Raw genomic sequence first — 15,183 nt, 5'->3', positions numbered from 1 at the left:
GGACCATGGGCTTCGCCTTGCGTCTCTGAAGGTGCAGGTGTCTGCCCTGTCCGTCTGGTTCCATCGTAGGATTGCTGCAATCCCTGATGTGCGCACCTTTTATGCAAGGTGTTCTCAGAATTCAGCCACCTTTTGTTCCACCGGTGGCGCCTTGGGATTTCGCTGTGGTCCTGAGGGCTCTCCAGGGACCGCCGTTTGAACCACTGGGCTCAGTGGACCTCAAATGGCTGACAGCTAAAACAATTTTCCTTCTGGCCATTGCTTCGGCCAGACGTGTTTCTGACTTAGGGGCTCTCTCCTGTAGACCCCCTTTTCTAATTTTTCATAGGAACAGGGCGGTGCTGCGCACTCGTCCTGGTTTCCTTCCTAAAGTTGTCTCAAGTTTTCACATCAACGAGGAAATCGTTGTGTCTGCTTTTAACTCACCTGATCTTTCAGTGGGTGAGGCCCCTTTGGACGTTGTGCGGGCCTTGAGGATTTATGTTGACCGCACTTCTTAGTTTAGGAAGTCGGACACCTTGTTTGTCCTCTATGGCTTCCGTAAAAAGGGTTGGCCTGCTTCAAAGCAGACTTTGGCAGGCTGGATTCGTATGGCCATTTCAGAAGCTTATCTTCATGAAGGCCTTCCGGTTCCTTCCTCTGTGAGGGCTCATTCCACTAGGTCTGTGGGTCCTTCGTGGGCTGCTCGACGTGGTGCCTCTGCAGTCCAGATCTGCAAGGCTGCCACATGGTCCTCGGTCCATACCTTTTGTGAGGTGTTACGCGTTTGAGACCTTTGCCTCTCAGGATGCTTCCTTCGGGCGGCGGATTCTCCTTTCAGCACAGGAGCGTCCCCACCCTTAAAGGATACTGCTTTGGGACATCCCCAAGGTATCCTGTGGATACCCTATGGATCCTGAAGTAGAAAATATGAGATATGGTAAGACCTTACCTTTGTTATCTCTATTTCTACGAAGTCCATAGGGTTCCACAGGACTCCCGCCCTGTCGCACCTGTGCTGCAGATGGGCTTTGCTCTGGTCACTGGTTTTTCCGTCTCCCTCTGGTGAGAATGTGATTCTTGTGTGTGTCCAGATCTTTTTTTCTCTCTCTTCCTTCTCCTCCGGCCTATGGCTTGGTACGTAACTGAGATGCCTTGGCTCGGGGGCGGGGTATAGGAGGGGGACCCTAGTGCATCCTGTGAGGCTGAAAGCTTTAACTCTATGGTGCCCGATGCCTGACGTCATCACCCATACCCCCCAATGTATCCTGTGGAACCCTATGGACTTCGTAGAAATAGAGATAACAAAGGTAAGGTCTTACCATATCTCATATTATCGTGCCCCCGTCGGCCAGTGTGTACAAACGATCTGTCTGTGAACAACGTCGTTCAGACATATCGCACTGGCTGTGCTGCACAACCAATGAACAGATAGGGGGGGGGAGCTGCGAGTGGGTACTACTTACCCGGGTCTGGCACAGCTCCCCTTCCACAGCAGCCCAGCACACACTGCTGTGTGCTGGGCTTCTGCACTTGGAGACTGTCCGAGGCTGCTGAAGTGGCAGCCCGGGCAGTCTCCTATGCCAAAGGGGGGAGCGATCATGCTGATCTCGCCCCCCATTGGCTGTGCGCCGTGCTGAGGGGCACACAGCGCCCCCCTACCCAGCGTACAGCACCGCCTCACATGTTTTGTTTTTTTCCCAGAAGGGGGTGTGGCCATGCCTTCCGCGATTAGGCCTCGCCCCCTACACGCCCCAGTCCGGCCCGAGCTGCTGCAGCATGTCCTTGTCCTATTTTGTACTGTAAGTCGTCAAATTATTTATGTACTTTATAAGGCACTGCGGAACACTTGTGGCGCCATATAAATAAAGGATAATAATAATGATGGTCGTTCAGTGTGTATGAACGACCATCATCTGCAGATATATCTGTCAGGTGTGTACCCACCTTAACAGGACTATAAAGAGATATGTACGACATACAACATATGCTATCAACTCCCCTCGGTCACCCTTCTCCACCCTGTACTACCTTAATGCTAACAGAGCAAGTCCCTACTCCTGTTTTCCCTGCAATACTCCTTTGTGGGTGTCCTTGAGAGGTTCTGGTGCTTGCTTATCCCAGCTGCTTTAGCTACTGTACCTGATACCAGTCCCCCCACTCCATTGGCTTACTGGGCTCACTGATCAGTGAGCTTCTCCTGGTGTAGATGGTATAGTAGGTCTGAAGCCGAGCAATGCATAAATGACAGTCCCACCCCCGACAGCTTTCCTTGATCACTTCTCCTGGAGCTAACCTGGTAGGTTCTGAGATTCCTCCTCCCAGGTTAACCAAGAAATGAGTAGAAAGTCCCACGCTCCTTCTTTTAAAACTTGTGATATTCCCACAGGCAATGGTGACATTCCAGGGTGTATGTTCAACTCCTAGCTGCTGTTATTGGGTGGTTTGCGGGGTGCCGCGCCGGAGGGCAGGGTGCTTTCTGCCATTTAGAAATAGGACAGGGCGTGGCGCCTCGCTGAAACAGCCTAGCGGGAACGCTACATATGCACTCATGATGGGTGGATGTGACGATAATGCGGTTCCCATACATCTGAACATAGTAGCAGTATCATGGAAATGCCTTATTGTCATTTTTAAACACATCGCAATTCCCTTAGTATAGCACATTACAGGATAAAGCATTCTTGTGTTTAAAGCTAGCAGGCACATATGTCAGATAATCCTTTTATTACTAGGTTTAGTCACAGTACAGCTACTCAGCACTTCTTTTGATTTTGAACAAAGAATTTCTCAGCTTTGTACCAAGGGCCACTGTGTGACCCTGCAAGTAAAACATACGGCTGGGCTATGTAGTTCCATGGACGGCAGCACTTAGTTACTATAATATACTGCTAGCACTTCTTGACACGTACATTAATTCCATGTGTTTGACTTTTAACAAACCCCTTCACGTATAATCACACATGCCCTTATGCATAACATGGAGAATCTGGGGAACAGGAGAATGAAAGTGATTATATAAAGGCAGAAATGTGTCCTAGTCATTGAGGGGCAAAGTACTTTCTGTCATGAAAGGGTTATTGTGTTAAGAAACGTAGTATAGCATATGTTATTAACACCAACTCCACTACAGATAGCAAAGCTTATAATGTTTTAATTGGAATTAGTTCACAATCGTGTTTTATGTAAAAATAAATACAAACCTATTTAATTTGTCATGAATTGCAGGTGGATGAACTGCAGCAATCAATCCAGTTTATAAATTCCTCCTTAGATGAGAAATCGTCGCACCTACAGCAGCTGTCACAACAACTAAGTAAGTTTCAAGTTAATAACTGCATTCATATTCTGCAATACCCTACTTGCTTGTCAACGTCTGTGTTGTGCTTGTTCCCTGTACTGTAAAAAAATATATATATTCTTTTTAATTGCAGAATCTCGATCTTTCACTCCAATGGACGAATCGCCTGTCCGAACATTTCTGAGAGTTTTTCAAAACTAAAAAAAGACTTTCAAAGTTTCATTTTCAGAGAGATGTTATTTTGATGTATTTGGAGTTATGGAAATTTGTCGTAGGGATTTGCCCTTAATATTTAAATGACTTGAAACTAAGGTAACATAAATATTGGGTTTAAAGGAATATGTTCCTTTTTGTTTGTTTTTTTGATTAAAGTTTATAATAAATGGGGATAATCGTCTGATTACATGTGTTTGGCTGGTGAGTTGCCTGTTTTAAGTCCTATGATTTCCTTATTATTTCTCACACAAGTGATAGAGTTTGTTACCGCCTCAGTCCAACTAGTGGTTTTTTTTTTTCACAGTTTTTCCCACTCTGGAAGTTTGGTTACATTTTTAGCTGGATGCTGTCAATATCCCGACCGCAGGGATTCAGGCAGTTGGAAAGCCGGCGCCGAAACCCCGACACCTGTCAGAATCCCGGCGCCGCATTCCTGACTGCCAGAACCCCGAAGGTATGTAGTGGGGTGGGTTAGGCACAAGGTTCAGGGTGCGGGGAGGGGGAGGTTAGGTTTAGGCACTGGGTGGGGGAGTGTTAGGGTAGGGAGAGAGAGGGAGGGTTAGGATACCTACTGACAGGTGTCTGTAACCTAAATCTGTCGGGATTCTGACTGCCAGCATTCCGTACCCATCCCATTTATAGCATAATGTTACTTTGGTTCATTGTTTCTAACTGGAGTAATTTCCACATCTTCAAATTGTGACTGTTGGCCAGGTGGACACATCTGCATCTGCTGCTGGAGTCACTGCTGAGATAATATGCAGATGCCAGCATCAGCCTTTCCCTGATGTAGTAGCCTGCGTCTGAATGACCAAGCACTGAAACGCTCACTTCTACGTGTCTGCACGCTGTACCACCGCCGGTGATCAAGGACACCACCATCGCATGCACCATGAACACTTGCACCATCTCTATAATAGATGCGGTTTCTCCATCTGAACATGGCCTTTCTTTAAATGACAGACGAGAGCATTTTGGCCAGCCTTCAGGTCAGCATATAAACAAATGATTTCCTCTTCCTCCTCCATGGCCGTTACACCACCCTTCCTGCTGAAGGGTCATAGCAGGAAAGTAGACACCTGAGGGCTATATGGGGCTACACTTCCCTCCTGCTTAGCCTTTCTTCTGTCCGTGAGTCAGATTAGGCAGGTTTTATTATTTTTAGCTTCTGGGGTTTACCTGAAGCAGGATGAATACAGGTGCCCTTTATGAAGTCCTGTTTTACATTCCTGGGTGATGTTGTGGAACCACCTTGTTTGAAGAGATGCATACTTTTGGATCTGTATCGTGCAGTATTCTAGTCCTGAATGGCCGCTGCGCACATTTAGAAGATGGGAAAGATGCTCATATTGCCATTGTTTGGTAAAGAGTGTAGGTAAGGTGGCACTTGGTGAGAGAATCCAATGCGGAAGCTGTTTGTGACAGTGGACTGGGAGTGACACTGATGGGTATATGTAATAGGGGGAATGGCTATGATATGCCGCATGGCCGGCGGTTCGACTCCAGTCAGCGGCAGCCCGACACGAGCAGAGTTAGAAGCAGCGGAAGCCCGACAGCGCTGGAAATCCCGATCGTGGATAGCTAAGTATACACTAACCTAACCCTCCTTAGGGGTGCCTACCCCTAACTTCCCCTCTAAGTGCCTAACCACCCCCTCCCCGCTGCCTAAACCTAAGTCCCCCGGGGGGGTGCCTAACCCTCCCTCCCCCTAGCCTAACCCTCCCGGGGGGTGTCTAACCCTAAGTCGTCCCCCCCCCCCCGGGAGCCCTAAACCTATCCCTCCAAAGCCCCCCCCCCCCCCCCCCGCAGCTGTCCGCACGCGGTGCCCGGCATCACTACGATTGTGATTCCGGGCGCCGGTCTCCTGGCGTCGGGGAAACGCCCGGCATTTCACCCATGACGGGATAAGACAGTCGGGAAGCCGGCTGCCGGTATTTAGGCAGTCGGCTTCCCGATTGTTTCCCGTAATAGGGTTTGATTTCTGAGAATCGGCACAATTTTGCAGATTTAAAGCCGCCATAATTTAGAAGGCTTTTTTTTTTAATTGCCACTTTAAATGTACAGGCTAAATTTCCAAAACCGTGCTAATTCATTGAAATCGCACCCTATTGCATATACCCCATAGTAACTGTCTGCAGATGCTCCTCAAATTTGCTGAGAGGGGTAAGAAACTGGAGATGGATCTTGTTAACTAAAGCTGTCTACACTCTATGGGGGGGAATGCAATGCGATGATGAATAGCCGCTGGAGGGAGCCCATGAAGCTATTCAATTCACCGTGCTGTTTGGGTTGTCTAAAGGATTATTTCTTGCAGAAATTCATCAAAAGTGCTGGGCGCACAGCTGTTTGCCGGCTTAGCGATGCGCTAACAGCCCTGCGGATGGCACTTTAGTCGCGAGAACTGCCATTCTCCGACTAAACACCCAGGTTAAGTCGTGAGAACAGGCAGTCTCTGACTTAACCAATTTCCGGCCAGGCAAACGGCGTAGTGTATTGAATAGCTCTGTGAGCTCCCACCCGCGGCTATTCATCATCGCACTGAATTGAATTCCCGCCCTATATGATACATTGGCCATCTTGGAATCGTTGATTGATCGCAACGACCATCGTATAGTGTGTACCTCCCAATTCATTGTTTGATGATAACATTATTAATCCTGTAACATCGTATTACAGATCGTGCAGTGTGTACACAGACATGATATCATTACATCGTATCGGACTGTTGCAAGATCACCGGGTCATTCAAGTGCGTGCCTAGCTTCAGTTTTAAAATCGTAAGAAACCAATATAGAGTGCTGTTAAAACGACCAAGACACGCTCTTTCGATTATCTGATCATTCAGAATTTCTGCTATATCGGCCAGAATGTCACAGTATTGTGTAGTGTGTCCGGATTCAAGATAATACGGCCATAAATCCTCTGGGTTTTTTTGTTTACTTCATTTTTGTGAGCGCAATATGCAAATTATTGATCCATGCGCTTGAAAATTGCAGTTTTTTTTTTTTGTCTTTCAATTGTTTTAGTGTGTACAGCCGATAGCAGGAGCTTCCACCAGCAGTAAGATCGTTTTGTTTCTCGGGTCAGTGGAATTGTTTTAGTGTGTACCCAGCATCAGTTTAGAGCCTTCTACAACTAGTAAAACCAAGGGAATTGTGAGGGGAGAGATCCCATGTACTGGAACTTACTGATTACACTGGGGAACAGTCAATCTGTTACCAGGGATTTAAGAGTCGATTTCGATTCATTTTGTGCTCCTGATCATGAATATACCATGCTTATTTTTCAATTGGCTCTAGTTTTTGAGATATGCATACAGTATGTTTTTAATATTTATGAAAAATTAGATTAAACAATGTTAAAAATAGTTCAAACAATATTTTTTTTTATTCTGATTTAAATTTTGATTCGTAAAATGTTTTAAAAAGACACAGGATAATTGCATACATAAGTGTTAGGGAGCTATTTGTAGGATTTTCTTTTGTATTCTTGTTGCGGGCAGTCCCTCTGCAGACTCCAACAGTAATCGTCCATCATGTGACGATCCCACCTTCCTTGATATCTTTCGTCCATTACCTGAAAATCCTGGTGGAACTGTTCACCCTGTTCTTCCCATCCAATCTAGGAGATTTAAGTGAAGTGATCTAAATAGCTGCACGAAAAAATGTACTTTAATACTCATGTTGGCACCTACTTTCTCGAAACATTTTAGCATGTTGTGGACTAATTCTTGATAGTTGTCTGCGTTGTGATTGCCTAAAAAATTTTGAATGACAGACACATAACTCAGCCATGCTTCTGATTCGGTTTCAGTCATAGATGTGGTAAAATTTGGATCCTTCACCAGTTTCCGTATCTACGGGCCGTTAAATATTCCTGCCTTTAATTTTTCAATACTAAGAGATGGAAATGTTGGACAAATATATGTGAAACAATCGCCTGACTTGTCCAATCCTTTTACAAATTGTTTCATTAAACCCAGTTTGATATGGAGAGGCGGCAGTATGATTTTTTTCCTGTCAATTAAGGGTTCACGAATGATGTTGGCTTCTCCTACAGTTATAACTTCTCCTGGAGGCCGTACGGTTTGCTGCCAGTGCTTTTGTTTTGCACAACTATCCCATAAGCGTATGTGACAAGGATACTTAGTATATCCACTTTGCTGCCCAAGAAGAAAGTTTTACCAATTTTAAATCGACACTAACAGACCACTGATGCTGAGAATAAGCAATTTTTTCTAAGACTAACATGATATTTTCATACTGTTTAAGTTTTGTTGAATGACCAATAGGAATTGACACAAGTTATTCCCATTGTGAAGTAATATGCATTTTAACCACTTGACTGACTTTTTTTTTTTTTTTTTTCCCAAAAACCGCTCCAAAATTGTCGGTTTGTTTTATGAGTGAATTAGGTGAGGAACATCCATTTTAACTTATCCAAAATGGTTTCATAAAATTATTTTTTTTTTTTTTTCAAGATTTGTAAAAAAAAAAATAAAATTTTTTTTTTAAAATAACTGAACATCGGAAACGTTGCGACGTTCAATTTGAGACCGGATACAGGAACCAGGTATGTCAGAGGGGGGAGGTTAACTTACTTTTCCGCAGCGGCTGCTCAGTTCTGCAGGCGCTGGGTAGGGGGTCCTGCTTTGCTGACCGGCAGCACAGCAGACAGAGGGGGAGAGGGTGCTGGCAAGCAGAGGGACTGGAAGATCTGAGAGCAGCAGCTGCGGGAAGATTCTCTTCCTGCAGCCCCCGTCATGTTTATCTGTCTGGACAAAATTTTACGTCCCGTACAGATAAAGAACTGCCTTGTGTGGACAGAAAATTACATCCATGCCAGGCAAGTGGTAACGCTCCTTTTTAGAACTATCCAAAAAGAGCCGCCTTTCTTCTGCTTGATATTCTGGTAAGCCCATTATCCGGAGACATTACGGAATATTGTTGTAATATACAAGATTGTTATCTTTGCTAAAGGACGGCAGTATGGCTTCCTCTATATTTTGATACGATGTTATAGTAACATCCGGCTCAAGACAGTGCTTTGCTTGAAGTCTGGATGCTAAAACCGCAGCTCCTTTTTTCGATAAATTCAAGCCACGAATTAAATAATTTAGTTCCTTTTGAGAAGATTTGTTTGGAGTAGAGGAACTTTCTTCAAACTCACTTTCATCTGTGTTGTCACTTGCACTGGATGAAATTAACATTTCCACATCATCACATTCAACTATGCACAAAGAACTAAATGATGGTACAGGTAAATCTTCGCTATGTGGTATCGGTTGTTTTGCAGAATTCATACTTGGGTATTCTCATTTGCGTTTCTTAAATCAATTCATACCCTTCACATTTACAGCACAAAAATAGTCATCACTCAAGTGATCTTTTGGCTCACACCACATCATAGATATGCTGAAATTAAATCCTTTTCGATCACCTTTAGTCCAATTGCAGAGTGATTCCACGCAGGTTTTAAAACGTCGTGAGGCACCCAAATCTTGTCTTGCTGGCTTATGTGATGTCCAAAATCAGCCTGATAGGCTTGTTTTACGAATACAGTTATAGTGTTGTAAAAGAAAAAAAAAATATATATATTTGCCACAAATATAACAAAAAACATCAGGGTTGTTAGTACACCGTCTCCGAGAAGAACTAATTTTTACGACGAAAACGTTTTGTTTCACACATGCAGTGCTAACTCCCAACAAAAGCCGAGGACGTACTGAACAAAACAAGCCCAAATGGCGGGAAATTGTTTGTGGTGGGACAGAGAGAGAGAGCTGAAGAAAGGAACAGGAGGTGTGCTAACTGCACCACTCTGTCCTCTCCATTGCTCCTCTCTGTATGCTGGGAGGAGTCGTGGCTGTGGTCTAAGGATATCCCAGCAGGCTTAGCAGTGCACTGCCACGCCTCCTCCCAGCGTTAGTGAGGAGATTTGAATGTTATGTGTCTCAAATGTGACTACCAGCTACGTTATCACAAATAAAACAAATTCTAGTTATTGTCGAAAGAGGGTAGTTGTTAACAGAATCGACTTAGTTTTTTTTTTTTTTTTTTTAAGTAAAGCAAGCCTAGACTAGTAAGGTACTTCAAATGGAGAAAATAATTGAATTTTAGAATTTTTCATTAATTTGAAAACTGGAGCCAATTCATCTATAGCGAAGATCTAATGTGAAAATAGGCCCTGAGCGTACTCTCAAACTGATCTTAAATCTTTGGCAAGACGTACACCTATTGTACCACAAAAGGAAAAGAAATAGTGTGTGGAGCTGCTCCCTTCAGAGTTTTTAGTTTGTATGAGCAAACAAAGAGAAGTTCTCTTGAAGTCTTAAGCTGCATACAAACACAACGATTTTGTGAACAATTTTCTGTCAGATTATTTAAAGTGTAATGAACGATTTTTTGAACTACAAACGATTTTTGTAACTTCCCTTAATGAAAATCGTTCAGTTGGTCAGTCAGAATGAACTACAAACGGGAACGTGCATGAACGATAATCGTTCATCGTTATAACTCAAAAACTGAACGATTTTTTCAATAGTTGAACGATAACGACGTCGTTATAGTTAAATCGTTCAAAAAATCGTTACATGTGTATGCACCTTTACAAACAAAATAGCATGTATAAGTGGTCATTAATACACTAAACTTAAACCTAAAACATAAATATGTCTCCAGATGTATAACTGGAGGACAAGGTTGAGAATGAGGTCACTCAAGAGTAATGCTGACCTAAGATGAAAGTAATATTGAGATTTAGGAAATACAGTAAATAGTCCCTATCATCGGAGGTGATTTCAGTTGGGCTCGAGGTAAAAAAAAAAAAAACCCTTGTGCCCAGTTTTGGATTACCGCAGGTATGTGCGCTCCTGATACCTGTGCTATCCAAATAAAAAAAAAGTGGTTGCAGGGTTTTCAGAGCTGAAAACCCCGTAGACCATTAAAAAAAAAAAAAAATACCCTCCTGTCTGGGGGCGTCTCAGGCGGTTTCCGTGGCTCCTTATTGCCTCCCCTCCATCTTGTCACTGGGGAGGGGGCTGCTGGGAGCTCTGGGGACTACTGGAAGATGTAGTTCTCTCAGTGCTGGATACAGGAGGGGGGATACACTCACATGGGGGGGTCACACATACACGCACAGGCATACACACATCAGCCAGTAAGTCTCAGCTTATGCAACCTGGCCAAAGTAGCAACTGGTTGCAATGATGATCCAAGACAGCGTCTACAGTTGCTGAACTTTGGGGCTGCGCGTGCACAGAACCTGTTCTGTGAGGCTTACTCGGCTGTCTGGCGGCCCGGAGCCGTTCACTATCGCGAGCTATGATTGCAATGGTGATCCTAGCCTACGACCTTGGTCGCGCAGTGCTGGCATCGCAAATGCAGCAGGGGGTGTCATATACCTCCTGCTATACTTGCAAGGACAGAATTGCAAAGCTGCCTGCGTATAGCTTTGCAATTCCGTCCACTGCTGAATCACCCCCTCTGATTGTAGATGCAGCTAGGAGGTGTCTTTTTTTTCCTACAAACACCTTCTGCTGCATTTACATTTGGTTGCACGGTATTTCACAACCGTTATCCTATTCATAGAAGTGGGAGGCAGACTTTATATATTCTGAAGGTTGAACCTCACTTCTACAGATTAATGGGTGTTAGCAGAAATAACAGGATATACTGTATGTTAGTGTTTCTAGATCTGCTGCTAGGAAATCAATAACCGAGAACTCTAATACCAGCATTCAGGGAAGGAGAAGCAGCCGTGAAAGAAAACTTGAAAATACTGTTGGAGAAAAAGCTAACGTGTAAATTGCCAACAACCTAAAGAGGAACGAGAGTGTATTCCAAAATAGCCACACTGTAGAAAAAGATTGGTGGAGGCTTTCATATTATTCGGTATTTAAGGGAGATCAAACTTTACACAAGGAATTTTAAAACGGGTCACATTCTGAGCACCATGCAATTGGAATAGATTGTTTGCTAGCCTTTGTGGATATCATATAGTAAATGTCTATCTCCATGTACTAAGTCATGGGGCTCATCAAGAATTTCTTAATTTTCAATTAAAATGTTTTCCCTTTGGATCTTCATAATGGTCCCCTTGTTGTGGTCATTGCAAAATGCAGGTAAAAAATTAAATCCCTATAGTCTTGCCTGGATGATATTTACATAATGGCAGCTTCCAGCGTGTGTCCTGCACATGTATGTATCATAAATGCTAGATAGAGCCATTAGTGTTTTACAAAGTACTTAGATTTTCTAGAAATGTTTTTTAAACACCGTAATCTGTTCCTGATGGTAGAAAGAGAACAAGTTAAAACACAAACTTTTTGCCCTCAGAAAGATCCTTTGTGCAATGGCAGAAATGTGCCTTAAAATGGTTGGTCCTTTATGGTGGCCATTGTAGAAGTTATTATAGTGGACAGACTGCATATGAGAAACCTGGAATTATGCTTTCAAGGAAGCTGGAGCAAAGATCCAGAGGGTCAGAGCCAACTGAAGCCTTTGACAAAAGAACTAAGAAATGATGTATAGTAGGGATTCTCAACTGCAGTCCTCAAGTACCACCAACAGGCCATGTTTTGTGGATTTTATTAATCACGCACAGGTAAATTAATCTATTTTGGTGGGTCAGTAATTATCTCACCGGTTTCCACAGAAACCCTTACAATATGACTTGTTGGGAAACTTTGAGGTTGAGAACCACGGTCTATAGTGGCGGTCAACCATCATACATGTTATAGGAGGCAGGTAATTTATAGATCACAAATCCATCAATATTCCGACATGTCAGTAAGCAAGGATGGGATGGAACCTAACATTTAATAGCACAGGATCAGTGGTAAGCAGTGTGGAGGGCCTGTTAATATTTCCAGGAAAGACTTTGGGGTCACCTTGTCTTAGTTCACTTGGACAAGCAGATTGTGCTTTAAATCAGCAATTAAAGTGGCACAATAAATCCTGGGATTTGTAGCACCACAGCATCTTAGATAAACCATGATTCCTTCCACTTTAACGAGACCTAAACCAACTATTTTGTTCTACACTAACAATAAACTATTATAACGGAACCTGTTGCTGCAAAGCTGCTTTCACTGGGCGGGATGTACTGTACTTCTTGCCTCTCATCTGGTACACACAGCAGTTGATTACCGTGGTATGTACATAGAATATCACAAAGGACAACTCTCCCGATAACAGCTGTCCTTTGCGATGTCCCCAGATTTAGGGACTTCCGGGTTTAACACCCAGAAGTCCTGCGCATGACGTAGGGGGAGATAGGAGGGATCCGATCAGCTCTCCCCTTGATCTCTCAGGGGAGGTGTCCTGAAAAGAAGCCCATAGGCCCATCGTCAGGTGGCGTTACCCACCAGAACAAAACATTCCGGAGTTTTGTACATATGGAAAATGGCATTTTCAGGGGTTTTACCGTATTTTCCTCATTAGTACATCCCGCCCCTTAACTCCACCATTGCAGTTTGCTGCTCTCCATACATTATATGATTAAGATACCCTACAGGTTGGGGAGAAGCAAAAGACACAGGAAGAAGAGGTTTTGGCAGTTTGGTGGATTAATCCTATTGCTGCAATGGAGGAGTGAAGGAAACCAGGTTAGAAGGTAGTAATCTCTAATTTGCAGTATAACATTATTTAGTTCAATATTATTCCATAAATGTTAATAATGAACAGCTGACATTTGGCATTCAGTACACTTTAAAAGGTCACTGAATTTAAAATGCAAGTTGATCAAATATGTTCAAATTTTTTTTTAAATAAAGTCCCATTATTGTGACCTACATATTAACATTAAGGGGCATATTCAGTTAGGTTTGGGCGGAAAAGATCACGTGGACCTTGCAACCAATTTTGAATTACCTCCTGATACCCGCGGTATTCAATTAACAAAAAAACAAAATTGTTAATTTTTGCAGCAAACTATCCCCGTGGGGAAAAAAGATGGTGGTTACGGGACACCCGAGCACTTACCCATGTGTTCTACTCATGTGTCGGCGTACAACACATGACACCAGACTGGAAGACATTACTTCAACATATTTTGGGACGTGGAGGAGGAGGACAGCACTGCAGAAGCAAAGCAATTTTGGACTAAGCTAATTGTAAACTTCCAATTGCCTATTTAGTCATTAAGGGGGTGTCCAAAGGGTTCCGGAGCAAAGTGCCTACAAATTTTCTTAAAAATAACAATTTAAGACTTGCTCTGGGGCTGCGAGAAAAAAGACGCAGTGATTTGTAAAGAAATCACGAGGCTCATTTTATCTCCTGCAATTGAATAGGAAAAACCCCGCAGCTGCGGGAAAAGCCCAGCACCGCGCGATTTTCCTATTATTTTGCCCTAAGCGCCTGATCTGAATGGCAAATGTATGCAGCCGCAGCAAACGATTTTTAGCAAACTGCGCTGCAGCGAACACATGCATCTCGGCTGCTCAGTGCGCGAAGTGCAAGCTTCTAAGTATCAGCTAGGCAGCAGCTGGTCATTCGCATAGAAAAGAACAGTCTCATGGGAGTGTCACAGGCATGTAGCCATAGAGCCTGCTATTCTGAGCGAGTTATGTGTATGCTGAGAGGATGACTATTTCAGATGGGTGTCTTGCACCCAGCATAGGCCAGGGAGTAAATCCAGACACTAGCTAAAATAGCTGCAGTGGGCAGCGCGATACATGAAGATGCGCAAATAGTCACATTTAACATTTCCATCTAGGCCATGTATGGCTCTGCTAGCGAGTCAGAATGCGTCAGGTGACCGCTACTACCATTTCCCACCAATGGGAAGTGATGGATAATGACTAACTGGTTACCTACTGTAAATGCTGTGGTAAGAGAGATGCAGGCGTGTCTGACCGTTTATACGCTGTTTCATGGGCGGGCATAAATTAGCCATTGCGTTCTCCTACACAGCATGAGAGCCCTCTGCGTGGCAGGAGAGCTGCCGTGTTTGCGGCTGGTCAGATTGGCCTTACATGCTGCCTAACTCCCCGATGTTCGTCGATAGTACCGATATTTGCACTGTTCTATGTCGTTGAACAGATATGAGAAGGAAGCAGTGGGTGTCCCTATGCTCGGCTATACTTAGCATATTTCCGCAGCTGCAATTTCGTACGGAACGCATTAGTGTAAATGTGTGAATCTGCCCCTTGGCTCACAACAGTAAAGTTCCGTACACAGCAGCGTTACATTTGTCATTATAAACTAAACACTGCAGTTATAACTTAAGGGGTTGCAGAACAAATGTACGGTAGCACCTGAGGCTAGATGTCTTGTTTTTACTGTATTGGAGTTCATAGGAAGCTGCTTTCCCCCAGGTGGAGAAGCGTAGAGCGAGCATCTCATTCCTGCTGCCAAGGTTGTTTAAAACGACAAATCTTCTAGAATACAAAGTACTGTTGCTCATGAAAGTCTAATTGACGTAGAGCTCGGGTTCACGCTATTTTATTTATGAATATTATTGAACTTGTGTTTCCCCAGAGAGAGCTCTAGTCATATTGCCAATAAGCAAACTGTGTTATCATATGTGCCTTTAATAGCAATCCTGTTTGTTTGAATCAAATGCTTCTGGTGCCAATAGTTCTTTAAGCTACATGTATTGCACACCGCTGCAGAGGGAACGGATTGCATTACGTTTATCACTCAAATGCCTGTAGGCAAAGCAAAGTGTACTAAGCTCTGTACATT

At 43.7% G+C, this 15,183-nt stretch overlaps 1 protein-coding gene across 1 annotated transcript in view; it reads left to right on the top strand.

Annotated features, from left to right (window-relative positions):
- Positions 1 to 3,677, top strand: part of DSN1 (DSN1 component of MIS12 kinetochore complex) — a 35,628-nt gene extending 31,951 nt beyond the window's left edge. Inside the window, exons 8-9 of the mRNA XM_088452492.1 lie at positions 3,208 to 3,295; positions 3,414 to 3,677. Of these exons, the coding sequence (XP_088308618.1) occupies positions 3,208 to 3,295; positions 3,414 to 3,481 (156 nt within the window). The 3' untranslated portion in view covers positions 3,482 to 3,677. The remainder of the gene's footprint in view (positions 1 to 3,207; positions 3,296 to 3,413) is intronic.
- The last annotated feature ends 11,506 nt before the right edge of the window (positions 3,678 to 15,183 follow it).

Source organism: Taudactylus pleione, unplaced genomic scaffold (assembly GCF_031769625.1).
Source record: "Taudactylus pleione unplaced genomic scaffold, aTauple2 ptg000551l, whole genome shotgun sequence".
Lineage (NCBI taxonomy): Eukaryota > Metazoa > Chordata > Amphibia > Anura > Myobatrachidae > Taudactylus > Taudactylus pleione.
Note: the sequence above shows the minus strand (reverse complement) of the source record. Positions and strands in the feature narration are given on the sequence as shown.